The 27,475-nt window shown below is 40.1% G+C and overlaps 1 protein-coding gene across 9 annotated transcripts; it reads left to right on the top strand.

The window, feature by feature from the left end:
* SLTM (SAFB like transcription modulator) lies at nt 1-26,618 on the top strand. 9 transcript variants are annotated; one of them, XM_037395705.1, is made up of 21 exons: nt 1-350; nt 1,042-1,129; nt 9,854-9,927; nt 10,218-10,403; nt 10,828-10,875; nt 11,913-11,940; nt 13,308-13,776; nt 14,341-14,390; nt 16,428-16,546; nt 18,108-18,257; nt 18,349-18,458; nt 18,545-18,705; nt 19,054-19,145; nt 19,369-19,532; nt 20,612-20,786; nt 21,376-21,500; nt 22,664-22,834; nt 23,764-24,078; nt 24,537-24,687; nt 25,449-25,606; nt 25,762-26,158. In XM_037395705.1, the coding sequence occupies exons 1-21, from the start codon at nt 156-158 to the stop codon at nt 25,862-25,864; spliced, it is 3,132 nt and encodes a 1,043-aa protein (XP_037251602.1). In that variant the 5' UTR covers nt 1-155; the 3' UTR covers nt 25,865-26,158. The 9 variants fall into 9 exon arrangements, with proteins under 9 accessions (XP_037251602.1, XP_037251609.1, XP_037251607.1 ...); XM_037395712.1 differs by having other exon boundaries at nt 6-350; nt 18,545-18,624; nt 25,965-26,618; XM_037395710.1 differs by having other exon boundaries at nt 7-350; nt 13,362-13,776; nt 25,965-26,618.
* The last annotated feature ends 857 nt before the right edge of the window (nt 26,619-27,475 follow it).

Genomic DNA, 27,475 nt, shown 5'->3' with positions numbered 1-27,475 from the left:
CCAACCTCTCGCGGGGAGGTCCCGGGGCCAGGTGAGCCCCAGCGCGCCTGCGCCGCGCCGCCAGGTCAGTCGCGGCCTCCATCCGGGTACTCGGCGGCCCGGCCGGGCGGGGGGGTTTCATTGTGCGTGCAGCTGCCGCGCTCAGTCGCTCTAAAATGGCCGCCGCCGCCTCGTCTCCCGCCGCTGCGGGGGCTCCCGCGGCACCGGCCGCGCCGGCGGCGGTAGCGCCGACCCCCACTGAAAGCAAGAAGATCACCGACCTGCGGGTGATCGACCTCAAGTCGGAACTGAAGCGGCGCAACCTGGACATCACCGGGGTGAAGACCGTGCTCATCTCCCGGCTCAAGCAGGTGAGAGGCCGGCACAGGCCGCGGGGGCCGGCCCTGCCCGACCCGACCCGGCCCGGCCCGCCGAGGGGCTCGGCCCGCCGCTGCCGGCCGCCTGGCTCCGGGGGCGGGGCCCTCGCGGCCCCGCCGGCTGCCCCCGGTGTGAGGGGCGGGACCTGTCCCAGCGCCGCTGCCGGGCGAGGGGCTGCCGCGGCCCCGGCGCTGTGCGGCCCGGCCGGGCGGCGCGTCCCTCCCGGGCCCGGGGTGTCGGGCGGCGGGGCTGCCCCCGCGGCCTTGCGGCAGGGCCCGCCCGCCGCCCCGGGCGCTGGAGCTGGCCGGGCAGCCGCCGGGGTGAGTCCCGGGCCTGGCTGTCGCCGCGGGGTTTCCGTGCAGCCCAGCCTCCTGGTTCTGTGCCGCTCTGAATGTCATCGCGGGTGTCGTAGTGGCCTTCTAGTGTTGGGTTACCGAGGAGAAGCGTGCTGGTCCTTGATAAGGTGTGCTTTGGAAACGGCGCTGGCACGGCTCGGACTGCTGCCGCTGCCCCTGGCGTGCCACCGCCTCCAGCACGAAGTGTTAAGGCTTAACCCGAAGTGGTTGTGGAAAATGTTGTCGGGACTGGAAGACATAGTTGTTTGGCTCTCTGACTTCTGCCGAAGTCAAATTGCCTAGCTTTCCACGGAAATCCATTAAAAATTGTGGTTTTTGTCTCACTTAGGCTATTGAAGAGGAAGGAGGCGATCCAGATAATATTGAAATAACTGTTTCGGCTGACACACCCACCAAGAAACCAACCAAAGGCAAAGGTTAGGTTCTATTGATATACGTTACATTCTTAAGCAGTTTTTGTTGCGTATATTGCTATAAAGGAGGAGCGTGGAACTGTGGTCTGTAGTTTGGATACAATTGTAACTTTGCTGTTTATGACTTCTGTCATGTAAGATGTCTTTTGCCTTGCTCAACTGCTTTCAGTCACTGTATATAGACAATGTATAGGGGTGCTGGATGTATATGGAAAATGGGAGGATGAAGAGATGTGCTGTGAGCGTAGTGGCTGTACTGCCTGGGATCCTGAAGCCTTGTGCTGCGTGTGCTGAGGCTCTGTAGGTCATTTGTGAGATTTTTGACATATGCTGTGTAAACAGAGACCCTGAACATGGAGTATGGAGTGTTACAGGTGCAGAGCAGGTAGAGGAACTGCTGCGCAGCTCTGGTGCGGGGGGTGGGGATCTGTGTAGTGTCTGAGAGTGTCTGTGCAACAGCAAAGGGAGAACTAAGAGGTTGTTTAGCCAGGAGAAGGTGCTGGACCTAGGCTAGTGATGAGTGTACAATGATATGTGGTAGGGGGTCACTGTCTGAAGAGGACTGTGTTCTGTGGGTTTTTAGCATACTTTTAACTGAAGACAGGATTATAAATATGAATTTTCCTGAATGGGCTCTGAAGGCTTGCTGTGAAATGTCTAGTTAAGAGGTTTTAGTTTTTCTGTTCTGAAAGATAATTATTTAAATTCTATACCAATCTGTTTGGCAGTGATTGTATTTGCTTTGTTTTCTTTTGCATAAGTATTTAAATATTGTTTTGTGAGGTTTGGGTTCTGGGGGGTTTTTAGGGTTTTCTGTTGTTCTGGGAGCATCCATAATCAAGTAATACTGGGAAAGGAAATGTCTGTTTTATGCATAGCATTCTTGATTGAACATACATGTTAAGAACGTTCATACGTGTGCTATAGATACCTGTTTTGGAAACTATCAACATTATACCATTGTCACTTGTCTTAGGCTGAGTTTTGTGTTGTGATTATTCATGCTTTCGTCTGGTGCTGTGAATAGGGAACTTAATAGTAAAATCTATCTGCTTAGGAAGTTTGAAGAACTTACCTGTGCTTTTGACAGACTAGAAAAGTGAAAGAGAATGAATTGTTTGACAATGGTTTGATTTTCCTCTGTGATATTACTTTATTCCCTACTCTGGAAAGGGAACTGATGCTTAAGAAAACTATGTGGAAGCTAAGGAAACACTTCCAGAATTTTTCATGTAGAGCTCTAAATGGCTACTCCTTCCACTGTGATCAACACTTCTTTTACTGCTGCTTTTCATCCTCCTATTGTCCATATTAAAATCATGACGTGCATGATGTTCTCGAACTGGCTTCTTGTTTAGGTACACTGTTTCACTTCTGCAAAGGTAGTTTGCCTGCTTGTGCTGCTGCCTGAGGCAGGTTTCAGTAGCTGTTCCACCTCTTCTGTGGAATTGAATCGTAACGTTACATATGAATGTACGCTCCTGGTAAACGTCAAAGTAAGATATGACCTTCATGAAGTTCTTATCTGCTCACTTTGCAGGCTCAAGAGTTTTTCCTCATTACATCTTGGATTACAGAAGTCTTATGAGCAAATTTTGTGCCAAAAGTGTAAGAGCTTGTATTAATCTTCAAGTGTGTAATAAGAAAAACTCACTAATTTATCTAGGGAGAATCTTTTTTTGATCTTACTGGTTTACTTCTAACTGTAAGAAAGAATATATTCTTTCTTTTTAACTATTCCTTGTTATGTGTTAACTGCTGGTTCTAATGTTATCTCCCTCTCTCATGCTTTCTGCTGACAGATGTTACAAGTAACCAGAAAGCATCCCTCAAAACTTGGAAATCTAGCACTTCAAAAATCTGTTCCCTGGATTGTTACTAGGATACTTTCAAAGGCATGTGGGAGATGCGTGCCCATCAACTAAGTTCAATACAGCTGACTTTTTTTTTTTTTGTTTTAAAATTTACTATCTTGATCCTTCTTGTGCTTATACACTGTTTTCACTGAGCTGTGTTGCTCTTGTACTGATTTCACCAACATACTGCTCTAGGCCTCTTGCTAATGATTACTTCCTCCGCCCCCTGCCCCACAGCTTTGTAGTAATATTAATGGGTCTTTAAAATTTTACTGCTGTCCAGTGGTAGAATTAATGACGCTACTAGTCCTATAGTTTGTGGGGTTTTTTCCCCCAGAGCTATTATTGCTGTACAAAGGAGAGTAGGAAGATTAGATACTCATTTACAAAGAAAACAGAGCCTCAGAAAAGGCCAGAGAGTGGGAGTAATGGATAAACCTCCTCATTGCAGCCAGAGAGAGGTGAATGGGAGGGAGGAAGGAAGTTTCCCTTCCAAAAAACCATGGAACTGTCAGGTGGCTGTTGGTTTTAGATCTGAATGTCTTTGTGGACAGTTTTACTGCAGTTCTTAAGGTCTGTGGAAGAAGTGAGATGTCTTAATTCCCTAGCACTGTCTGTTAGAAAAACTTGATCTGGAATATTGATGCAGGCTGAATTAGAGGGAAATAGTGTCTGCGTGCGAGTGATATATTTGGTTTCCCTCTTGGTTTTTTCTTCGAACTTGACAAAAATGGAGAGGAATAGGAATGAAGCTAAGAATGGGACTTACCTTCATAGAACAGCATTTTTTGGTGGCTTGATAAATTGATCTATCAACTGAGTATATGCTGCAGTTTTTTACCAGACTGTGACAAGCTTTTGACAATGACACAAACCCAACTTGCTATGAGATAGGAAAGAAACATCTGTAAACCAATATGAGTAGAATAATAAGGCCTTGACTAAGCTGGTTTGAATGTAGACCTTTCTGTCTTAAAATAAACAGCAGCTTGCTATTATCCCATACCAAGTTCTGCAGCGTAAGATCTTGTATGAAAAAGGAGTGATATTTAAAATAGGGCCTTTACTGACTTGCCCAAACGTGAGATAACATAGAGGGAGCCATGTGGCTCTTCATCAGGAAAGTTTATAATTGGAGGCTTTTGTGTCACTACTTAAAGAATGCTTGTGGAAGGATTCTGTAATCCAGCAAGAAACCTTGATCAGCCCTGTATGCAAAGTTAGTCAAAATCTAACACTTTTTTTCCAGAAGCTAATTTAATTAAATAGTTGAGGTAAAGAGGAGCTGCAGAACAGCTGATCAGAGGGGCTGTGCAGGTGAGATCAGTTGATTTTACCAGTTGAAGTTTGAAAGCTTAAACATATAATAAATGCCAAGCGCTCCATCTTTAATTGCCTCAGCCGTGCCTCTCCACCCTGGCATTTAGTACCTACGGACAAATTTATCGCTTTGTAAAAGGATGACAGTTTTTGGAAAAAGCTGTTCTTTTCAAGCCTGAACATCCCTCTCCTTATTCTGGTATCCAGAGGAAGTTCCTTTACTGCTAGCATGAAATGCTTTGGGAATGTTCACATTCCTTTAAAGCAGCTGCAGTCAGAAATCTTGTGGCATTGTACTTGGTGTAACTTGTAATTGTACTTGTGTAAATGGTACATTGTAACTTGGTGATTGGCAGTTACTTTTCTGCCAACTTTTGGAATTAGTGTGGGTGAAGAAGAGATTTTAGGCTAATCAATTTTAACCTGGGAGATGTAATGTGAGCAAAGATGCTTATTGCTGCTCTTCAAGGTTCTGAGGCTAGTTAGGCACCTGTAACTTTGTGTCTGAAGTACCTCTCTAGTTTCCAATTAAATTTCCAATTTGATAATACTATTTCTTAGGTCAAACACAGGCAACTAACAGTGGCTGGCTTAAACTATTGCCCAAATAATTTTGATGACTTCATCAAAACTGTTTAGTTACTTAAAAAAAACCTCCACAAAACCAAGTTGCACACTGCTTGCCTGCAAAAGGAGAGTGGAGTGGGGAAAGAATCTGTCATGATGTTATCTGTCCTTCAGGAATATTAAAATAACTATTTTGACAAACTGTCAGTTCGTTATTTCTTCTTCTCTCTGAGTTGTTAATATCCATTACTGTAGTTCTGGAATTTGATTTCTGAAACACTGTACTGTGCAGCAAGCTTGTCCAGAGGGAGATCGGTTTTCCTGCCCAGTGAATCATTGCTGGAGAAAGTTAGGGGTTCTCAACTGCTCTGAAAATAGGTGTCTTACAGCTGTGTTACATACATGTGTGATCTGTGGGTACGAGTACAAATGCCTGGATTTTAATCTTGAATTACCCGAGTTTTCATTTATTTCTAAATACTATTTTTTTCAGACTGAATTTTCTGAATGAATCTTCTTCCTGAGCTGGGTTCACCTGCCTTTTAGAAGTCTTTTTATTTTTAAGGCAAGCATGTAGCTGCTTTGTTGCTTCTTAGTGGCCAGTTCTGTTGGTCTGCTTTGCAGTTGCTGAATAAAATAGTAAAGATTGAAAAGTGACTTCTCCAAATGTTCTTGGAGGGGTGGGCGGTGCCGTTGCACACAGTGCGGTTGCACAGCTAATTAAAACTCTTAATGTTACAAGGCATGCCTGTCTTAATTGACTCACAAAGTAGGTTTCTTAATTTAATATTGTTTCTAGGTATCTGACCGGTGCTGTTCAGTTGCTCTTAATATCCCTGTAACTTTTTGAGTATTTCTGTCAAGATAAACCAGCTGTTGAGACCCTACTTTTCTCAAGTGTTTTATTCAAGATAGAGTACATTATAAGGAAATGAATACATTCCCCTCTTTTGAGGAAAGACATATGTAAATTATTTATAAAGAGAACATTCCTTTTAAACTAGACTTTCTCATTGCATGTTAATGAGTAGATAATGTGTAGAAAATAATGTTTCTCTGGAGGGAGGAAATTATTCAGCTAAAAATATGGGAACTCAGTGTGGATGATAGAAATTTAAGATACTGTAAGTTGTAATCAATATCTGAAAAATAACATGCAGGCTGAATTTTAGAAACACTTTGCACCGGTCGTTCCAATATTGGAAAGCTGTTTTTCGTAATTTAAGTTATATCATGCCTTATTGAAGTGAGATATAGACAGTGTACAACAAATGGTAGGTAAGGCTTCTGTGTGCCCTCGGATAGGAGGAAGTAATGTGGCTAAATGCTTCCTCATTAATTTCATTAAGGTGGGGGCGAGTGATATCTCTAATGAGATACACTAAAAAGTGTTATGAATGTTTAATCAAGTGATTACAAACGATGGCAAATGTTACCAGCAAGTTGGTGATTCTCCAGAGAGCAGCTGACTCTTTGAAGTACATACTGCTCTTCGTAATTTATGGTTTTTACAAAGTATCCTGCAGACACTGTAGAAGACTTAAATATTCTTGTAACCCGGTGATACCATTTAGGAATACAGAAATGTAGCAGTATAATTTACTTTTGATAATATTGTGGCAAATGTTACTATTCAAATTGCAGCAGACCTCTTAACCAAATAAGGCTGTAAAGAGTTCATTCCATTGTAAAGATTTTCTTTCCCCTTCTCCTTTTTTCTTCCCATCCCGTGTTTTTGATGAAACTTTAGCATCGGGTACGACAGAACCCAGTTGGAAGTCTCAGCAGGCATACCAGCAGAAATGCAAACACTGATCCTTCTAAAATTTTATAACGAGTGTGTCGCTGTACTTCTGCATGAGATGCGGATGTCTAGTTTGTTTAAGACTTGTCCAAAATAAAACTCTTCTATAATTCTGTATATGCTTATGTAGCCTGAATATCACATGTAGAGGGCTATGGATAGGCAGAACAAGCTTATGCTACGCTAAGGCTTGTAAATGAGATGAAAGCTAAACCTGCATAATATCAAGTGAACGTTTTAAAGAGGTTAGAAATCATCTAGAAATATTCTAAGAAGAATATTCATTCGCTGAGTAAATAGTCTGTTGCAATTTTACTGTGTGTAGCAATTGCCATTACCAGAAAAGGGATTGAGCATGGCTTATAAAGGACTGCCATTATTCCAAAGTAAATTAATATTTATGTGGTTAGGCACCCAGATTTGTGGTGAGTGCTCATTATACCACTGACATTTTCAATAGCCACAGCATGGATAAACCTGTACAGAAATTTTATTATGGGTTGACAACTTGTGTGACTTGAGAGCTGTTGTGCCTGTTGTCTGAAGAAGGTCCAGCTGTTCTGACACTGATTGTTAATGTACTTTGAATTATCTTCCTTGAAGTGATACTGGTCTTATATAAGTTCACAGAAATAGGTCCTGAAGGGTGTGTGTTGCAATCTGTTTTTAGTTCTGTGAAATTATGAGTCAAGTGTGCCTTTCAGAAGCCCATTGTGGACCAGCATCAGTGTGGAAAAGTTTTGCATTTTTGTGGATGCTGGGTTTTTGGCAAGTTACTGTACCAACATCTGAAAGCTATCTGTATCAAAACTTTGAAGTGCCACTTGTGAGCAGTGTGACTAACTGGACCAAAGTAACCCGAAACACAGAACTGAGAGGGGAAGCAAACTTTCTACCACTTTCAGGCTTGAAGCTGAAAAGCGAAGGTTGTTGTTCAGGTCTCCTTATGCCTTGGAATACTTCTGCAAAGAAAGGCTGACAGACTAAAGAAAAGCTAATGGAAACATGTATTCCTGTCTGGCTTAATTTAGCAACAAATAAAAGATACGGACAGTTTCATTACTGAAAGGTATAACTTCCTTTTGATGAGGACATGTCAATAGAAGTCTCTAGCTGCTGTTGCAGAATGATGGGACTAACCTCAGGTAGCTTTGACGTGGGTGGGTTTTCCCCCCCCCCACCTCTATCCCCTATAAAGTCTAGGTTCTAGTTCACCTACCAGATTCCCTCAGGCAAAATGAGTGGATTTAAATAGCTTTCATGATAATAGTATAGGCTAGATAGTTGCTAAATAGGTCTAGCATCTGCTCTGTGTTTGCCTGTGTCTGCGTGTGTTTAGTTGGATATGGGATGCGGGGAAAAAAACTTGGTCTCTTCAGGTTTTAACAAACTAAAGAATTGAAATGTGAGATGGGTAAAACAGAGAGCAGTTGAGTGTGTGTAGGAATCCTTGCTGTTTCTCACTGCTTTATATTTATATTGAAGAGATCCGTGGCTGTAGATTTTATCATGGAATACTAAAATAGTAATAAAAATTCGGGTTAGTCTTGCTTTCAGGTATCAGCTGTGATGCCTATCAAAACCTGTCCCTCCCAGCATACGTGCACTCCTCCTCCCGAGGAAAGCTAGCTTCCCTAAGCACGCCTCTGCTGCTGGCTCTTTATGCCAAAATCTCACCAATCTATTGTATTACACGTACAAACCAGGAAGGTTTTGTTTGGTTTTAAATGAAGTAAAATCAGCACCAAGGTCTTGTTTATGTATTTGGATCTAAAGACCTCATGTTCTGCAATCGTAGAAATAACTTCTGCCATTTGTCTTTTCCTGGAGACTGGCATACATCTGACCTCAAATCAACAGTGTGCTGTGTACAGGAGTACTCAGAGTGTCGTCTTCCAGGGAAATGAGTAAAACCAACTGGAATCTGAGTAAACCCAAAACAGTAGTCTCTCTTCTTGCCCTGTAGCTGAGCGGTTTCCAGCTTTGAAATGCAATTTAAGCACTGTGTATGAAAAGGCTATGGAAATTGCTGACAAAAATTGACTATTCCGCATCGCAGAGGTGTCCATACTGTGTCAAACTTAGGCTGATGTTTTTCTTTTCTATTCCTTTTGAGTATCTATAGAATTGATTTAGCCATTCGTTAGAGGATGAAGGGATGAGGGAAGATGTGATGTCAAAAATAAAGCGTTAAGTGCTGATCATGACTGTCATCTCATCTGCATCTTGAATTGACACTGGGTTTCAGTAGCAGACAGTAGAGCCACTTCCTAACAGAACTGCTTTTGTACCTTAAGCTACTGAAAACCGTCGCACAGGCTAATCTTTGAGAGAATGAATCTGAGACAGAATGCTCTACAAAGGGTGGTTTGTGTGGAGATAGTTATGTCTAGTCTTCTAGGTCTTGCTTTTGCAGAAGATTAAGAAATTGCAGTGGGTTCCAAAGGGAACTGTGCATAGTCATCATCTCCACAGAGGCGTCTTTATTAAAGTGTGCATGTGCTGGAAGAACAGAATTCTTCAAGGGAATTGAACTGCCCTTAGTACGGTAAAGAATATGTAGAAGACCTGAATGGTTCACGTGACTTAATTCTTCTGCTGATTGTTCCCTCTAGTGGTGAAGAGCCCTGAAAAAGGTGGCTTGAAGAGGCTGCAATTGCCATACTTGTGGATACTCAAACCCACGGTTAGATAACACCCTGAGCAATCTGATCATACTCGGAACTTAGCTCTGCCTTTCAGCAGGAGGTTGGGTGGACTAGATGGACCTTTAGAGGTCCCTTCTAACCTAAATAGCTCGGTGATGCTAATTATCCTATAAGGCCTTTCCAAAGTCTTAAGTCATAATGTCTCATTAACTCCAGTAATTCTAGAAATGTACAGTGTAATGTTCTCCTGAATTCCATTGTCGCTCAAAGTAGAAGGATTGCTATTCAAATCACTAGCTTGGATGTCACTGCTTGTTTATGCAACAGCATTGATTGTTCATGCTCACTTAGCTGACGTTTTTTCTGCTCGCCTTAAAAGTATCCAGTTTTGGGAAGGTTATATTGTAGCAAACAGTTCAGGTAAACTAGAAGGTATAGAGAATAGTAAACTAAGGCCCAACACATAATCCGTATTGGAAGGAAGTCTGCTCTGTGTAACAGCTCTATTCATTAGCGTATTCTGTCATTTCAGGTAAAAAGCAGGAAGCTGATGAATTAACTGGTGATGCTTCAGTAGAAGATGATTCCTTTGTCAAGGTAATAAAAGTATGTAATTTTTTCCCCTCATCTTGTATTTAAGTTTAATGTTTGGCTTTACAAAAAAAATCTTCCATTCTCTTTGTGCTAATTTATGTGAAAATTTGGAGCATTGTTTTTGCTGTATTCAGAGCTGTGATGCCTAAGGGTGTGAAGATGTGGATTATTTTAAACGTGCTATGAATTTTTATTATGAATGTGATACAGTATTTTGCAGAAGCAGTGATTCTTGCAGTGAATTTTTCAGAATATAGCTAATACCCTTAGTTATGCCAGGTATTTTTTGTTCACACCAAAAGGAAAGTGAATCGGAGACTCAAGATGCAAGTGATCAAGATGGAAATGATGAAGTAAAGGATTTTAAAGAATCTGTTGAAGATGAGAACTTGAATTCTAAAGAACTGCCATCTACAGAAAAGAAAAGATACCACGACCTGGAGCCAGCAGAGACAACAGAGGATGCAGAAAAGGATTCCGAAAGTCAGGTACTTTGTTGTATTTTACATGGATTTTTATCAGCAAAATGTAAATTTTTCTTAGTGTGTTTGTATTCCTAGGAAGTCAGAAGTAGTTTTTCAGCTTATCTCTAAAAAGTAATTTAGTAAATTTTTTTTCTGTCTGTTTTTCTTGGCTTGTGTTTGAGTAGTCCTGAAACAAATGTGGCATTGATAAAATTCTACCACAGTCTGGAGTTCCTAAGTGCTCCTTTTCCTTAGTACTGGTAGTGACATGCATAATCTGAACGCTGAGCTGAAAGAGGCAAGTCATGAGAACTCATTGATGTTCACCTGTACGCATTCAATAGTGTATCCACTTAACTGCTTTCTGAGTTAACAGAATGTCTTGACTCTGAGTGTTTAAGTGTCTTACAAATAATTTGCTGAGCAAGTCCCTTTTACGTTCTTGTAGGAAAATGAAGGCCAAGACATAGAAGATTATACTTTTCCGACTGTCCATGTAAGTTCCAAATCAGCTCTGTTAAGCTGATTATCATCCCTATTTAGTTGGAAAAGATCACTTTAGACTGGCTTTTTGTTCCAGCATGCATCTGAGTCAGATGATGTGATGATGTAATACAGTAAAGGTAAATGGTATAGGAGGTTTGCGCTTTTTTTTTTAATATTATGCAGATAATTGTGATTGCCAAATAAGATTTGCTATTTAAATGCAAATTTCTGTCTACAATTTGGGAGTATTTAGTGTGTAGACTTAGCAAGCGGTATATTTCAAACTCTCTTAAAAACACTTCAGAGGGCTATGCTAAATGCTAACACAGTATATACAGCCTATACAGGAGCATAGAACTCCTGTTTTAATGTAGAAATTTGCCTTTGGACGATGTTTGTGGGGGGAGGGGGCTGATTGTTTGGGTTCGGTGGGGGTTCTTTTTGTATTTTTGATATTGGTATAATACTAATATCTGTAACATATTTAAGTTCAGAAATTCATTCTGAGTTACATGGAATTGATTTCTGAAAGGACATCTCATACAGCATGTCTTGCTCAGTGAAGCTGATGATAATTAAGTAAATACCTATTAAAATCACAGTTTCATTTGTAAGTACTTAGTGGAGGAAGTCTACCTAGTTTCTGGCTTCTGTCCTAAGCTTTTAAAGCTACTGATGGATTGCTTGCACATCATTGAAAGTAGTTATCAGCAGCGTGACAGCCATTCTGAAGGCTCTAGCAAGACATGGGACAGTTTAGAAATGTCCTGTTGAGTTAAGGGTCGGGGGAAGGGGGGAGAAAATATCTGCATGCTCCGATTGCAAACTGCAAGGTTTGCAGATAGATACCAGTGAGGCTTCATACCCATTTTCAGTCATTTGACAGGGGAGATGCGCAGGCTTGGCTTTTAGATCATCTTTTCTTTGGAAGCAGTTTTCAGTGCATTAGTTTGCCTTCATATGACAGAAATTCTGTGGAAAATACAAAATGTTCTACTTAAAGTTTTAAAGTCAGAGACATTTAGTCTTTACTTCCTTTTATTGCAGGACGGTGAAGACGAAGAAAATGAGAAAGGTATGTTTAAAGTTTAATAGAGTTCAGAGGTCTTTAGTCTGGTACAACAGGCAATTTTCTCTTGTAATATTCAATCTCTTTACTAATACTAGGCTTGTCTCCAGTACTAAGTATCACTTGTTGCCTTATTAAGCTCAGCACCTGGAATCATCGCAGTCAGTGGGTTTATTTCACTCTTAAGAGTGGTTTTACTCTTAAGAGTTGATTACAGTACTTATCAGTTACTGTGGTGGATGTATAATGCAGTTGTAATACTATGATTCTTAATGAAAAAAACATAGTATTCAAGGACTGATTTTAATATACGGTAAGTCTTCATGCAAAAGCTTCCAACTTGCACTGCAGTAACTGATGTTTAATTGAGCGAAATGATACACCCATACACTGAACTCGAGCACCCAACAAATGTATGGACCATCATATACTTGGCTTACTGTCACTTAGAAATACCGGTTGTATGCAGGATGGTAAAACAAGTGTTTGGAAACCTGTGGAGTGGCTACCTTTTTTGTTTTTTTAAGCTGTGCTCATTAGTGAAACTATAGAAGGAATGTAATGCATTTGGGCAAACAGACTTCCTGGACAGAAGTCTTAAGGATTCTACATATTGTGGACTAGAAAGGACATGGAACACCCTCACTTTACACAAGATGGAATAAACACATTACTGAAGTTACAGGATAAAACTACAGACTCCGTGTTTACGAGGGACCCTATGGCTGAAGTGTCTTATCTGTGCAAACCCAAGAAATACGGTTGGAGATGCCTATGCGGGACTGAGATGGAAAAATCTGCCCAGTGGATGAAGACTGAAAACCGTTTGTCTACGAACTCTGGATTAAAGCTCACGCCTCTGTGTTCTGCAGCAGCCTTGTACAGCTAATTTGACTGCCAAACCACTGCTTGGAAAGGAAAAGCAAAAGAACACCAGCAAGGAAGACTGGCTGAAATTCTCCAAGACTGTAATTCTTTTGGATTTGGGAAGGTTAGAAGTCCTGGAACCAGGAAGATTCAAAGACGGATTAAATCAAAACTGTGAGCATCCAAAGCAACTACTTTCTTCTGGAACACTAAATCCTAAACTGGAAAATGGATACCTCTTATGAAGAACGGGTATCTCCAGGATGGAACCATATTCTCCCTCCTAATGTTTTGGTATTTGTCTCTAGAAAATGTGTTTTGCCATGAAGAATAAGTGATCCTGGGTAAAGGATTTATATTTGTGTTAATACACCTTGTGTTTTTTTCTAACCTTCCATCAGTGCTAATAACTGGCTTTGTATTTTCTAGGTCCTATTCTAGCTTATGCATATGAAATTGTTTAAACTTCTTGTTTTGCCATATTTATTCCTGTTAAATCCTCTTAGATAAAGCAGGTTCTGGTGATGGTACACAAGAAGTATCTAAACCTCTTCCTTCAGAAGAAAGCCTAGCTGAGGCTGATCACACGGCTCATGAAGAGATGGAAGCTAACACCTCTGTGAAAGAAGCTGAGGATGATAACATATCGGTTACAATCCAGGCTGAAGATGCCATCACTCTGGATTTTGATGGTGATGACCTCCTAGAAACAGGTAAAAATGTGAAAATTACAGATTCTGAAGCAAGTAAGCCAAAGGATGGGCAGGATACCATTTCACAGAGCCTGGAGAAGGAAAGCAAGGACTATGAGATGACTGAGAACCATAAAGATGGTAAGAAGGAAGACTGCGTGAAGGGTGATCCCGTCAAGAAGGAAGCCAGAGAAAGTTCAAAGAAAGCAGAATCTGGAGACAAAGAAAAGGATACTTTGAAGAAAGGTCCCTCGTCTACTGGGGCCTCTGGTCAAGCAAAGAGGTTTGTTTTTCTATGTCAGTTCTTTACGATACTGAGTACCAGCATTCAATAAGATCACTCTACATTAAGGGGGTAGCAGCAAGAATCTTATAATTAGTATCCTATGCTCCTGCCTATAGATTTTTTTGACCGCCATAAGTTACTTTTTAAAATTCAAGATCTTCGTATAGACACTATGTCCTACTGATTGCATTGTCGAATTGTCAGCATTTATTTATTTTTTTCAAATTGACGATTTTTTTAAATGTCCTTGTGATGATGGTAATGAACAGCTATCAGTTCTAAGAACACAAAATGAAGTCAAGTCCCCGTCCTGAAATCTGGAGAAGATTGCCATATATCCACTGAATAGAGTTGTCAGAAAATCTAGATCTTCAGGCATCTTGGGGAAAATCAGTTCAAGAATCCATAAGGGAATCATTTGTTCAAATATACAGTCCTAGCCCTTTTTTATTTTTATTTTTTGAAATGTTAACTTGTCTATTAGTATTAGTAGTATAAAATGCAACACTTACCAAATTCTGTATTTTCAATTTTCTTCTGATTTTTAATTTGCTTCTCTAGCTCTACTAAGGAATCTAAAGAAAGCAAGACAACATCAAAGGATGATAAAGGTAACTATTGCAAATTAGGGTAGTATTGTCTTGAACTAAATGCTTTCCTGTTTGAGAAATTGCTTGCCACATACTAAAATGGCTTATGTAATTGAACTCATCCTATAGTAAATTACGCTGGAGGTACAGTAGTCATTAGCTATATGTATGTGCTTGTGTGGTTGTTTTTTCTTTTCCTGCCAGATTCCTCGTAAGATCAAAAATACTTATTCTAAAGACTCAATGAAAATATATTCTCCTATTTCAAAATACTTCTGGGAGCAAATTCCACTTAACATTTTCCAAGTCTTTATTTTGATGAGAAGGTGTAAATTTCAGATGAGCCTGCTGTAACTTACCTACAGTGGTTTGGGTTGACGTTATACACAGAACAAGTGGAAAATAATTGCAGCTATTTAAACATAATGCCAATGAAATTTGTTGTCTTGGTTTCAATTCTATCTCATTTTTAAATAAAGTGAACTCTCAACCAAGTATAACAGCTGAGGTGCCTGCTAGCAAAATTGCACTCGTGGCTGTTGAGCGCGTTAAAGTTGGACATGTTTGTCTGCCTTGGAGTTTCTATTTGTGCCGTAAAACCCTGTATTGTGATTACAAATTCAGAGTGGAGCTCAAGATCACGTTAATGTCACCAGTTACATCGATGCTTCATAGTTTAAAAAATGCTTTTGTATAAGCTCGTGTGTCTCCTTATTTCGCGTGCTAGCTCACTGCCAGAAACCTTTGTCGCAGAATCCCTTGCATATTGCTAAGGGATGAACGCAACTTTACGTGATCAGTTAATTTCTGAGGAGAAAGTTTTGTGACAGGTATAATCCAGTCTTCTCTAGATTCATGTCTTTTCACGATAGTTACATGCTTACAATGAAATCAGATGAAGATACAGCAAATCTGCTTTCATGTAGCTTATGTGATAGTAGTAGTAACTATCACGATGTTGTCTTTAAAATACATAGCCAAAGCCAGTATAGTGCCTCTTTAATGATACTTAATGATATTTGAAGCGTATCACGGTTCATCAAGTGATATATCACATACATCAAGTGATAGCTAGGATTATCAGGGTAATCCTAGTTTGATGATAACTGAGATGTGATGTATTTGACTCTTCAGTGCATCAAGATGAACCAAGAAGGAAAACTACTTTTTTTCCTCAAGGTGGTTAAATTACCTTTTAAAACTCTGCGTACCACCGGATTTGCCAACTGTTGAGCTGGAGATCCAGATCTGGTCTTGCCTGTATGACTGGCTACATCTTAACATACTCAAAAGCAGTTCATACATTTAGCAGCAAACAACAGCAAGCTGAACTAAATAATATAAGGCTAAAAGATGTTGGGAATAAGATTACGTGAATCTCTTTTGAGTTTTTAGTTCTGTGTTGTTGCAGAAACGGCTCGTATGTGGAGGTGGGGGTTATTCCAGGCACATAATGTTTTTCTGGCTTTTCTTTGGTATTTTTGGTAGTATGTGGAAAATAACTTTGGTGCGCTGCATCCAGTTCTATATCCAGCAGTATTTTTAAAAAGCTGCTCTGGGTGGAGAGTAGATACTTCAAGAAGTTGTATAGATAGACCACATTGCTCTGGAGGCGAGGATTAACTAAGTCTCCTCTACCTACCTTTCTGCCACCTCATTGGTAATGCGGGCAGTGTAAAGATGTACTGATGAGGAACAAATGTTGGGTGCTAGAAAAGGCTTTCTTGAATGGAAGTTATCGATAAGACCCAGAATTTGGAGCTAAACGTATATATCAAAATGAGAGGTAAAGCATGCCTTGTAACAAATTGTATTTTCTTTCTAGCTCTGTCCTTTGGGTATGAGTTAGCCAAGCTGTTGGTCTCAGTACATGGGTAAATGAATGAAATCTTATGGCATATGTATTTTTTACGTAGAAGTCTTTTCAAGAAAGGTAACCAGATAAAGAGTTACTTAAAGGTAACGGGAGAAGTTTATCTTTTCAGCAACAGTTCAATTCAATGTTCATGGTACCTTTGACTCCTTAATTTTTTGGCTGTTTTGTAAAACTTGTTTCAGGAAGTGCAAGCAGTGTTAGTGGTAGCAGTGGAAGTTCAACTAGAAACCTGTGGGTTAGCGGACTGTCTTCCAACACAAAAGCTGCTGACTTGAAAAATCTCTTCGGCAAATACGGAAAGGTATTTCATGGGGTGTGGTGCCATGTGTGCTGTGTGTGTGTCTCTTCCCCTCCTCTACTCAGTTACAGAAATTGAGGAATAAATAAATAAAAGTTTGAGATGACATGTCTAACCAATGTAATCTAAAAAACCCAATACTTTTTTCAGCATCTTGAAATGAGAGTGTGTGCTTACAGGGAAGAACCATATGTTAATTTTATAGAAATCTTTTTCCTGTTGAGGTGAAATAGATGCAAAAGAAATCTCATAAATATGATTGGTCAGGGCTGGCTTTAAAATTTTTTTTAAAAAATTAAGTAGTGATGGCTGTGTTCTTTTGCATTAACTGTATTTAATCATGAATGTAAGATAATACACTAACCAGTAAAGTTATAACAAACAGTCTTAATAGAACCTGCTGCTTTGGGAAGACTGTTTTTAAAATGTCTTCTGAGGGCCTGTGAGTGGGAAAACCAGGTGAAAACACGTGACAGTTAATGCCTGTTCTTTTAGGGACTTCTAATAACTTAATGAATATTTTTACAGGCTGCTTAAACTAAGTCTGTTTTCCTGAATTTTGGTTTAATTTAACATGCGAATTCCATCCAACAGTGCAGAATCCATACAAGCTAAGCAGGCTTCTGAAAACAGCTTTTCTGTTTTCTCAAAGGAGTTGCTGCTAACTATGTAAAATTGTAGTGTTTGTATAAGTGTGCAATTATGACATTATTGCATCTTGGGAACGAGTTACAACCTTAGCACTGTGAATATCAAGTATGGGTTCTGATTATTGGATCTCTGATTTTTCTAATTAATTTAGTAGATGATTTAATGCCTTCATGAATGTTCCTGAGTGTATATTTTGTTAAAACTTCCAATTCTTTGCCTGCTCTCGTTGTAAACGTGCTTGGTACCTGCATTTACTTAGCTTCCCAGTTTTTAAATTAATTGGGAAATATTTATTTCCTAAATAGGTGTACCGTTACAGGCTGCTAGAAAGATAAAATTGTTGCATTAGAGCCTGACTACACCAAGGAGACTGGCTGCAGTAGTTACAGAAATTCTAGCAATGAGCAGGAACACAAAGCTTAATGCTTTCTCAAGAAGCAGGTGTCAGAGCTGGTTACTAAAATTGCTTAGTTGACACATTTGCTAGATGCCTTTGAAGAATTGGCTCCTTTTTTAAGTTACTATGTAATACTGCTTATACCTTCCTGCCAGTAATAGGCAGCTGCTGACTTTCTTGTGGGGGTTCATCTGTCAGGGATGAACTGTCAAATCCAGATTAGTGGTGTTTCTGTCACAACTGTCCATTTAGATGATGTGCCTGAGGTTGTGACTGTTAAAAACAGGACATCAACATTAATATGCCGTGATGTGAAAGTTGGGATAAAGTGCTCAAAGCTGCAGCTTCCCGTGGAATTATATGCTCTTAAAAACTTGGGAGTGTCAAGTCTTTCTAGTGGGGTGGGAGGGTTTGTTTGGTTTGTTTTTTATATACTAGGGTAAAAATATTATTGGAATACCATCGCTTCCTTACTACATGTGTCTCTCAAAATGTAAATTTTACCTGTTTATGTAGGTACTTGGTGCTAAGGTGGTCACAAACGCACGAAGCCCAGGGGCAAAATGTTACGGCATAGTAACAATGTCTTCTAGTACAGAAGTGGCTAGATGTATAGCACACCTTCATCGAACAGAGCTGCACGGACAACAAATTTCTGTTGAGAAAGTAGGTTTAATAAGATGAAAACTTTTCCCCAAATAGCCCATTTTAGGCAAGAATCTGTATTAACCTATTCCCTTTTGGAAAAAAAATCCAGGTGAAAGGCGATCCCTCCAAAAAGGAGTTGAAGAAGGAAAGTGATGAGAAATCTGGTTCGGGTAGAAGCATGGGAGATAAGAAGACAGCATCAAGTGATAAAGCCAGCAAGTAAGAAACTTCACATGTCTTATGAAGTTGTGAAAAACCTTTAGTTGGATTTTTGTCTTTACATTTGTGGTTTCTTTCCTAACAAGAACTCCGTCAACCAAAAAAGAAGAAAAGAAATCTGAGAAATCTGAAAAAAAAGAAAGTAAAGAAGGCAAGAAAACAGAAGGTAAAGATGAGAAGAGTGATAATGGAGCGAGTGGCCCCAATCAAGAATCCACTAAAAAAACTGAAGAAAAGAAAAGAATAAGTATGCAATATAGCCATGTTTCGTCCTGTTGAATATGTGTGTCTGACTTGTTTTGGGGGCGTGTTCTTGCTCTTACTGGAAACCAGAGAATTAAACACCTGGTTTTTTTAGACTCCAGTAACATGTATTGCTTTAGAGCTGATGTAAAAGCTTCCGTATTTTATATTACTACTTAATTACAGACATGATGGTATGCTTCTCCTACCAGTAACTGTTCAATTTAGAGATGTAGAAATTTCACTAAGGAAAATCTGTACTAGGCAAATAGGGATGCGTGTGTGTTAAACCTTTTTTCTTTTTCTTTTCTTTTTTTTCTTTTTTTTTTTTTTTTCTCCCCCCCTTCCCTAGGTGGTAAAAGCCCAGGTCAAGTTGTAGTTTTAGACCAAACAAAAGGAGACCAAGGCCACACTAGGACAGTTAGAAGGGGAAGGTTTGATAAAGTAAGTATCTATAGACCTGATGCAATCCTTATCTGATTTGCTAATACCTTACAGTTGATATTTTCACTGAAGAGTCAATAAACTATCACAAACTGTTAAGCTTAGATAGAAGCTTTGTATGCTTTGGGATAGCTAAGTAGTTAATGATACTTGAACACAGCATCCAGAAATCTCCCTAAATGAATGAGACTTCTGAAATAACCATTGTAATCTCTATCTATAGCCACAGATATTGAGGAACAAAGAGCGTATTATTCAAGATAAAGTGAAATTCAGGGAATACAGGGGTAGAAAGGATATCTTGCCTTTTGAAAAGATGAAGGAACAGAGATTGCGAGAACACATGGTTCGATTGGAAAGAATACGACGAGCTGTTGAACTCCGAAGGTAGTAATTCAACTTTTTGCTAAAGGCTATTTTATACATTAATTGATCAGATACTATATTTAGAAATCTAATCAGAATGCATTCTGTCAAGCCTTTTACTCAGATGTTAAAGTCTGGGACTCTGCCTACCTAACAGTATCTTTATATGAATTAACAGACTCCAAATTTTTTTAATCTTCTAGTAGCTCTATATGTACACACATAGCTTAGTGTTTGTTGGGGATGGGGGGGAGGCTTGTCTCGTAAGTGTTACTGCATGTCAGGTTTCTTCTTGAAAAGATGAGAAGTTGACTAGGACATGTGGCCAGAAATAGCATTTGGGGTTGGTTGGCTGTTTTTAAACAGAACTTTTGTATATCTGAGTGACAAACCAAGCATAATACAATCTTGTCCCTTTAAATAAAAGGACTAAATGGCTACACTGTTCTATTCTGCTCTTTTCATATGGCCAAAAGTTTGTAAAGGATAGTTAAATGGCTTCTGTTGTTGGCTGGATTTCCACAAACAAAGGAATTCCCAGCAAGCATAAAGCTTAAAGGAGAAAGTGCCTTTCCGCCTTCCTGTAAACTACTATAGGAGGTGGGAAAAAGAAACCAAAATGAAGCTGTTGACAAGTATGCTTAACCTGTGCAAATCCAGAGTGGGTATGTTGTTCTGTCTTATTTTTGGACAGAAAACAATAAGTGCATTGAAGAGGGTGAGCTAAAATAGCATTTATTTTTAAGATCCAAGTCATATTCTTAGCTAAGCTGTTATTATTGTCTGTCAGATTGACAACATAGAAATATGAATCCAGCATAAAATACATCAAGAATGATGGATGATTCTTGATATAACTTTTCCTAGTATCTGCTGTCTGCTTAAATGGTTCTGTAGAATATACTAGTTTGGCTACATGGGGCTAAAGGAGCAGACTTCTGATACCAGGACTTCTGTCCAGAGCTTACTCTCAAATAGTTTATTTCATATCTATGCCAAAGGTGATGTTAGTTTTAGATGCGAAAAATTTTCAGATGAGTTTCTGCTACCTTTTTTTTTTTTTTTTTTTTTTTTTTTTTACTTTTTTTCTTTTTCTTTAGGCGAAGAGAAATTGCCGAGAGGGAGCGTCGTGAGAGAGAACGCATAAGAATAATGCATGAACGAGAAGAATGCTTGCAGAGAGAAAGGGAACGATTAGAAATTGAAAGGCAAAAACTGGAGAGGGAAAGGATGGAACGGGAGCGTTTGGAAAGAGAACGTGTTCGTATTGAACAGGTGTGTATGTCTTTAGTTTGACTGTAGTGCAGTATCATTTGGGAGGATTACAGAGTTCACACTTGTGGTGAATTTTTCTCTTCACCCTTCCACCCAGCCCATAAAAGAACCAGCCTACAACAGCAGTAACCTTTAGCTCTTTGCTTGACTTTGACTTGTCTTTTGATGGCAGGCTCTTGCTGCTGGTTTATGCGGTGGCTATGTATGTCCGCCTCAAACACTGAAGTACAGCAGATCATATTGCCTAGACTAGTCTTCCATAATTTTTCTGGATTTTTCTGAGAGAATGTCACTGCAAAACCTAATAAGATGTGTTTCTGGGCAACAAATACAGCAGCAATACAAGAAATTACCTGGAGATGCTTCTGTCTGATGTCCAATAGCTTCTCCAGATCTCGTCTGCTTTGTTGGAGAAGTATTCCTTATGGTCTTTAGTTTTAGATGCTCTCGAAGGATTAACTATAGCCGATAGCCTTTAATAGAAAACTATCGAGTATTAATTCCCTATACTTGCTAATTGTTCTGTAGGTATCTCTAATAAAGGCCTGGTTGGTTCGTTGTGCTTATTCACCCTTCCCTTTCACGGTAGGAACGTCGAAAAGAAGCAGAGCGTATTGCTCGTGAAAGGGAGGAGCTCCGTCGACAGCAGCAGCAACTTCGTTATGAACAGGAAAAGAGGAATTCTTTGAAACGTCCACGTGATGTAGATCACAGGTAAACTAATTCTCAAACCCTTGTTTTACAGTGCTGAGTGAAAGGCAACAGCTACCAGCCTTGTGGCAGACTTGAAAACGCATTTGTACCTGAAGCAAGTCTGCACAGAACTGGATTTCTGGTATTTGTTTGGTTTTGACAGCAGTTTATACCCAGCATGAAACATACCTTAGCTGTAGAAGGGAAGTTTTGAAATAAGAGAAGCATCCCATGAATTAATTCTTAGTGTACAAAAAGAGCATAATGCAGTTCAGTGCATTTGCTGAGGAAAAAACTTGTTCTGCCTTAGTGGCTGAAATTTCTTGCTTCTAATTCGTGAAGAATTCACTTTTCTGGTAAATGGATGGTTCAGGACCTCAGTGTGATGGCTTTATCAAAGCTGATGACGTGTATGATTCGCTGCTTGAGCCACGTGAATTCAGCTGGCTTTCGTCTTTATTTGTTTATACAAAGAGAACAGAGACCTCAACCCTAAAATCAATATATCAGTGGTACAGCGGGAGGTAAATACAAGTCGTCATGGTAGATACAGTAGCAGAACACGGACATTTCTTCACCAGGGGGATAAGGACAGCTTCGTTTTTCAAGGCTGCTGCTGATAGACTTCAGTATCTCACATTCTTATCGTAGAGACTGTAGCTGAATGCTTCGACTAAGCAAGGCTGCGATGTTCCCTACGTTATTCTTTGCTGAGAAGGCTATTCTGATGTGTGGGTGTTTTGTGGTGGGGGTTTGTTTGTTTGTTTTTTCTAGAGGGCAATTTTTTTTTCCCTAGGTTATTTTCAAGGCAAAATTTTGCCAAGTGATGTGTGTGTTGGGGTTTTGTTCAGTGTTTTGTTTTTTTTTTTTTAAACTGCCCAACACTGTATACTATTGCTTAGATTTTATTATATATTTTGTGGATATTTTCTCGCTTTAATTTGCACTTCAAAAAGAGGGATGTTTCAGGTTTTCTTTCTTAAATGACTCCTACTGCTGTTTAAGAGTCTACCTTTGGTTAGTGGCTTTCCAAGGGTCAAATGAGCATCTTAAAAATGGATTACTGACTCTAACAGTTTTGTGCTTATTAGGCCTTGATTTGGATACATGTAACTGATGAAGGTTCTTTTTTTTTTTTTTTTTTTTTTTTTTTTTTTTTTCTTTTTTTTTTTTTTTCTTTAAAGGAGAGATGATCCTTACTGGAATGAAAATAAAAAGATGGCTCTTGATACAGATGCACGTTTTGGTCATGGTTCAGATTATAGTCGCCAGCAGAACAGGTTTAACGATTTTGATCACAGAGAACGGGGACGATATCCAGAAGGTTCTTCTGTTCCATCATCATCTTTTGATAGGTGAGTTTAGATAATGGGGCAGGTATTTGCCTGCCAGCATCTCTGTGTATTTAATGGGGCAGGTATTTGCCTGCCAGCATCTCTGTGTATTTTGCTCTTAACTGTTCAAAATCGAAAATGGTGCTAAAGGCTTTATACAGTTCTGCTGCAATACACTCCAGGCCTCAAGTCCTGGAACTTCTTGTGTCTTCAGGACTGGCTGTATGTATCATGGAATCTGGTCTGCTTTTCTCTGAGGACTTTAAACGAGCAGCCTGATGGTCTTTTTTGAGTGACATTTTGAAAGATTTTTTGCAACTTATTCCTCTTTCGCATCTGGTCATAAGTAGGTTCCAATGGATTACATCTGTCCTACTTGGTAACTTACCTCCTTAAGGGGCAAGGCTAAAAGCGACTGGTTTAATGAGACTCAAGAGCATTACTTGCACAAGTCACATTCATCAGAATCCATGCAGCTGTGCAGTAGATGCTGGTTCCAGATCCAACTTCATGTTTCCATGCAACATCTCCAGTAACTGGTTATAAAGTAGAAGTCCAGAAGCTACAGATATGTGGTCTTCTACTGTTATGCTGCAACGAACTAGAATTGTATTTTCTAGCTGACTCAGGAAATCGAGCATTTCCTCTGCGTCATACTAGGCAAAAAGGAGGCTCTACAATTGCTTAAATTATACTGACCAAAATGCGAACAGATAAATGCATAAAGAAATGTTAAACAGGCTGTAAGAACTTGATCTCAAAATGACAGTTGTAGAAATCAATGTAATTTGGGGTGGGAAGGATCTTTGAGAGACGTACCACCTATATAGGAATAAACATTAATATAAAGATGAATAATATTTTTGGATACTCACGCATGTGCTTAGATGTGCCGGGAAATGGGAAAATGGGAGACAAGCAAATGACTTTTTTGTACTTTACCAACTTAGGCGAGAACGTTTTGTAAATCAAGGTGAAGCAAAAAAGACTCGCCCAACAGCACGAAGAGAAGAGCCAGGCTTTGAGAGATATCCTAAGAACTTCAGTGAGTCCAGGAGAAATGAACCACCACAACCAAGAAGTGAACTGCGCGATACAGACAGACGAGAGGTGCGAGGAGACAGAGACGAAAGAAGAACAGTGATAATTCATGACAGACCTGAAATACCACACGGTCGACATCCAAGAGAGACTGGTTCAAATCCACCTAGGCAAACAAATTGGAAGAGTGAGGGAAGCATAAGCACAGACAAACGGGATGGCAGGTAAATTTGCTGGCTATACGAACAAACTAGCGAGGGTACCGGTTCTTGTAGCATCAGCCATAGTAGCAGTTCCTCCAGAACTGATGTGTAAAGGGAGAACAGACCCCTGCCTCCTAAAGAATGGCAAAGTCACTTTCCAAAAGCATGAGAAAAAAAACCTGTGTGTAGGGTTCGCATGTTACCTCATCTGTAAATGTGGCGCCGCCTCCCAGCCGTCTATTCTTAACCATGTGTAGCAACACGTAGTAGTAAGGAGGCTTTTGTGCAAGAATGTAGATGTAAACAAGTAACACATGAGCTGTAATTATTTAGAGCGCCACGTAGATCTAAAAGAATGTTTCTACGAAGCTAACGGCAAGTTGCTAGCAACCTGCAAAACAAAAAGAAAACTTTGCAGTCTGCATGTGCTGTGATTTGGTACCAATTCTATTACACTGAAACCAAAATTTTGATAAAAGCAATTTTTACAGAGGCGAGAGGCCAGATCGATCGGGAAGAGAAGTGTCTGGACATGTGAGAGGGGCACCTCCTGGTAGCCGGAGCAGTGCTTCTGGGTATGGAAGCAGGGAAGGAGAACGAGGCGTGATGGGAGAAAGAGGTGGAGGACAAGTGAGTCATCCTCGTGTGTTTGTGTGCATGAGTGAGAGACTGGAAAATTTAAAAATCACACTGGAAAAATGACCGTATAGCATCACACGAATCATTAGCAAGCCTTCTGGTTATTTTCAAGTTAGTTTTCTTTATTTTAAAGGTTCTTTTTTGTCGGGTTTTTTAATAAGCCACAAAATTCCAGAAAGCATACCCGATTCTTTTTATGTCTGGTATCTTTCACGTAGATAAGAACAATACCTGAATGAATTACCGATCAGGCTTTTGAGAATTTCCTGAAAACACAGGGTAACAAGATCTTAACTGCCTGCTACTTACCGTGCAATTTGTTGTTGTAATATGTAACATCCTACTGAGAAAAACCTTCCCTAAGACTTTTTAAAGTCCGCAGACTGAATTGCTCGATGCTACTAGATCCTGAAGTGTTTTGTTTTTTAAAAAAAGAGTGTTTACTTCCCTGTAGCTCTATAGTACATGCTTGTCGGTGATTATATGAGAGCAGGAGGGAACTGGGAGTGAAGTGTGAGTTCGTGTAACTTTGTTCCCTGCGTACCCACACAGTCATTACTGCAAATTAGTTATCTAGAGTTAACAGGGCTCTCGTAAGCATGGCTTATGCTGCCAGTGGACGGAAGCTTTAAAAGATGCCTGACTCTTGTGTGTTACATATATAAGGTGTAAGCTTCACTTTCTTGAAGAGCTCGTTTCCTGTTGATAAAATATCCCTTTTCGTTCTGAAAACGATTCTCGCTTTCCTACAGCACTATAACGAGGACAGACACGTTGTTGAACGCCACAGTCGTGAAACTGGACCAAGAAAAGAATGGCATGGACCTAGTTCTCAAGGAAGCGGGTATCATGACACGAGGAGAATGGGAGATGGCCGTGGAGGAGGGGGCATGATGTCTCCACACACAAGGTACAAAACCTACTCCTTCCTCTCAGTTCCCTACTGAGCTCTCCACGCTGCGGTTAGGCGTAGGCAGTGTCCTGGGCTCAGTGCGAGCAGCGGTGCTTCCTGGGGAGGGGTTGCTGCTGCACGACATCCCAACCCACCTTCCCGTGCCCGCACAGCAGTCGCGTTGCTGGTGGCAGCATTGCCGAGCCGCACCGAAGCCAGCGACTTCTCGCAGCGTCTCCCTTCTTGCATGGTTTCAAGTCTCTTAAAAGAGTTTAACGGTTGAGGGGTACGAGATGTTACATTCAATGTTCTTACCTGTGCACCCGGAGTTTAGAACCTGATTAACTTAACACTTTTTTAAAACCTTTGTTTCCAGTAACTCTTCACCAATTAATAGAGTTGTACAGATCACAGGCAATTCCATGCAGAGGGGAAGTGGCTCAGGATTTAAGCCATTTAAAGGTGGACCTCCACGAAGATTCTAAGATCGACAGCCGCTTGGTTTCAAGATAACTTATTGAAATCTCTTGTAAACTTTCTCTGATTAAAAACAGGAAATCTTGTCTGGAAGTCCTGGTTAAATTTTTTTAATTTAACACGATTACTTTCCTCTCAATTTCGGAGGCATTTTAATAGTTACGTTGTAATTTTGGATAGTTTTTGTGTATCTTTGATAAGCATTTTCCCTGAGGCACTAGAGCTGCATAAAAACAAATTGGAACCAAAATATTTGTTAATCCTGTATAAAATAGTTCGCAGCTGTGTGCTAGTAGTTTGATTTACCAACATTAGCTCTGTGGTGTCATGCTTTAAAAGTTAGCTACTTCTCACAACATACACAACTATAACCTCCATTTTGAAGGTTGTCCAGGCTATTATCTCTGCTTTCTAATTTGTAGAGAAATAAGATTGTTCTTTCATTACCAGGTATTATGTAACCTATTTTTGCAGAAGGTACTGTTACATTGAGTGCATTTCTGTGTATTCTTGCAAATGTATTCTTTTGAAATAAACCTTCATATTCTGTATAGCTTCTAGTAAGTCTTTGAAAGAGTCTGTGGGGAAGGAAGACAGAATTAAACAGACCCATTGGTACGGCAAACCAAAGCGCAGGTGCCGTCAGCCTCCAACTGAAGCTGCTTTGTCTCCTTCACTATCACTGAACTGGAAATCTAGAAGCACGCTGGATAGCACAAGAAAGATTAGTACCAAAAAAAGACAAGAACACGTATGGGAGGCCTGAAGAAATAATTGTAGTTTGTTCTCGATGCTCAGCGAAGCTCTGGCAGAACTTTGATACAGCCGTTTTTTTAAACCAGCCTGCCAGAAATGAACTTTGCTTGCAATGGCTGGGGGATCCTATCCACGCCGTCCTCTTCACACACCGATGTGATCTGAAGCAAAAGGGCTGTGTGTTTTTAACCCTTCTGTTCCGTTAAGCACTGCATGGCCCACGTTAAACCTCTCCTGAGCAGGCCCTGTCAGAAGGGGCAGCAAGGCAGGCCAAGGTCCATCTGTCCCCCCGTCAGCATTAAGTGTCTTGTTACAATGCTGCTTTTCAGCAAGCAAAGAAAGAAAGAAAAAAAACAAAAAAACAGATCTCATCCACTACACAGCTTTACCAGATGAGACAGTTACAGAAATTATCAGAGGCCCTTGCTAACAGAACATCAGAGCTTGTAAAGTAGTATTTGAGTAACAGCTGGAAGTTTTTACTGGTCCAGGTTGTCCTTGAGAGAATTATTTATATTACGAATTTTAAGGCAAGAGCCAGTAAGAACATGCTGATGTTGCACGTGGATCTCTGCCAACCTCAGTTACAGTCTTTCTGCTGTGTGGAAGAACTGCAAAGTATTGCAGTGTTCCAGAGGAATTAAAGTAGCAGAA

This window comes from Falco rusticolus, chromosome 7 (genome assembly GCF_015220075.1).
Source record: "Falco rusticolus isolate bFalRus1 chromosome 7, bFalRus1.pri, whole genome shotgun sequence".
NCBI lineage: Eukaryota > Metazoa > Chordata > Aves > Falconiformes > Falconidae > Falco > Falco rusticolus.
The sequence above is the reverse complement of the archived record's forward strand: the minus strand, read 5'-3'. Positions and strand labels throughout refer to the sequence as shown.

What these genes read in the sequence shown, in the direction of transcription:
- SLTM (XM_037395704.1), top strand. Translation starts at nt 156, where the DNA reads ATGGCCGCCGCCGCCTCGTCTCCCGCCGCTGCGGGGGCTCCCGCGGCA. An exon ending in AACAAATTTCTGTTGAGAAA is followed by an intron (nt 18,258 to 18,348) that starts GTAGGTTTAATA and finishes AAAAAAATCCAG; the next exon opens with GTGAAAGGCGATCCCTCCAA. An exon ending in CCACGTGATGTAGATCACAG is followed by an intron (nt 21,501 to 22,663) that starts GTAAACTAATTC and finishes TTTTCTTTAAAG; the next exon opens with GAGAGATGATCCTTACTGGA.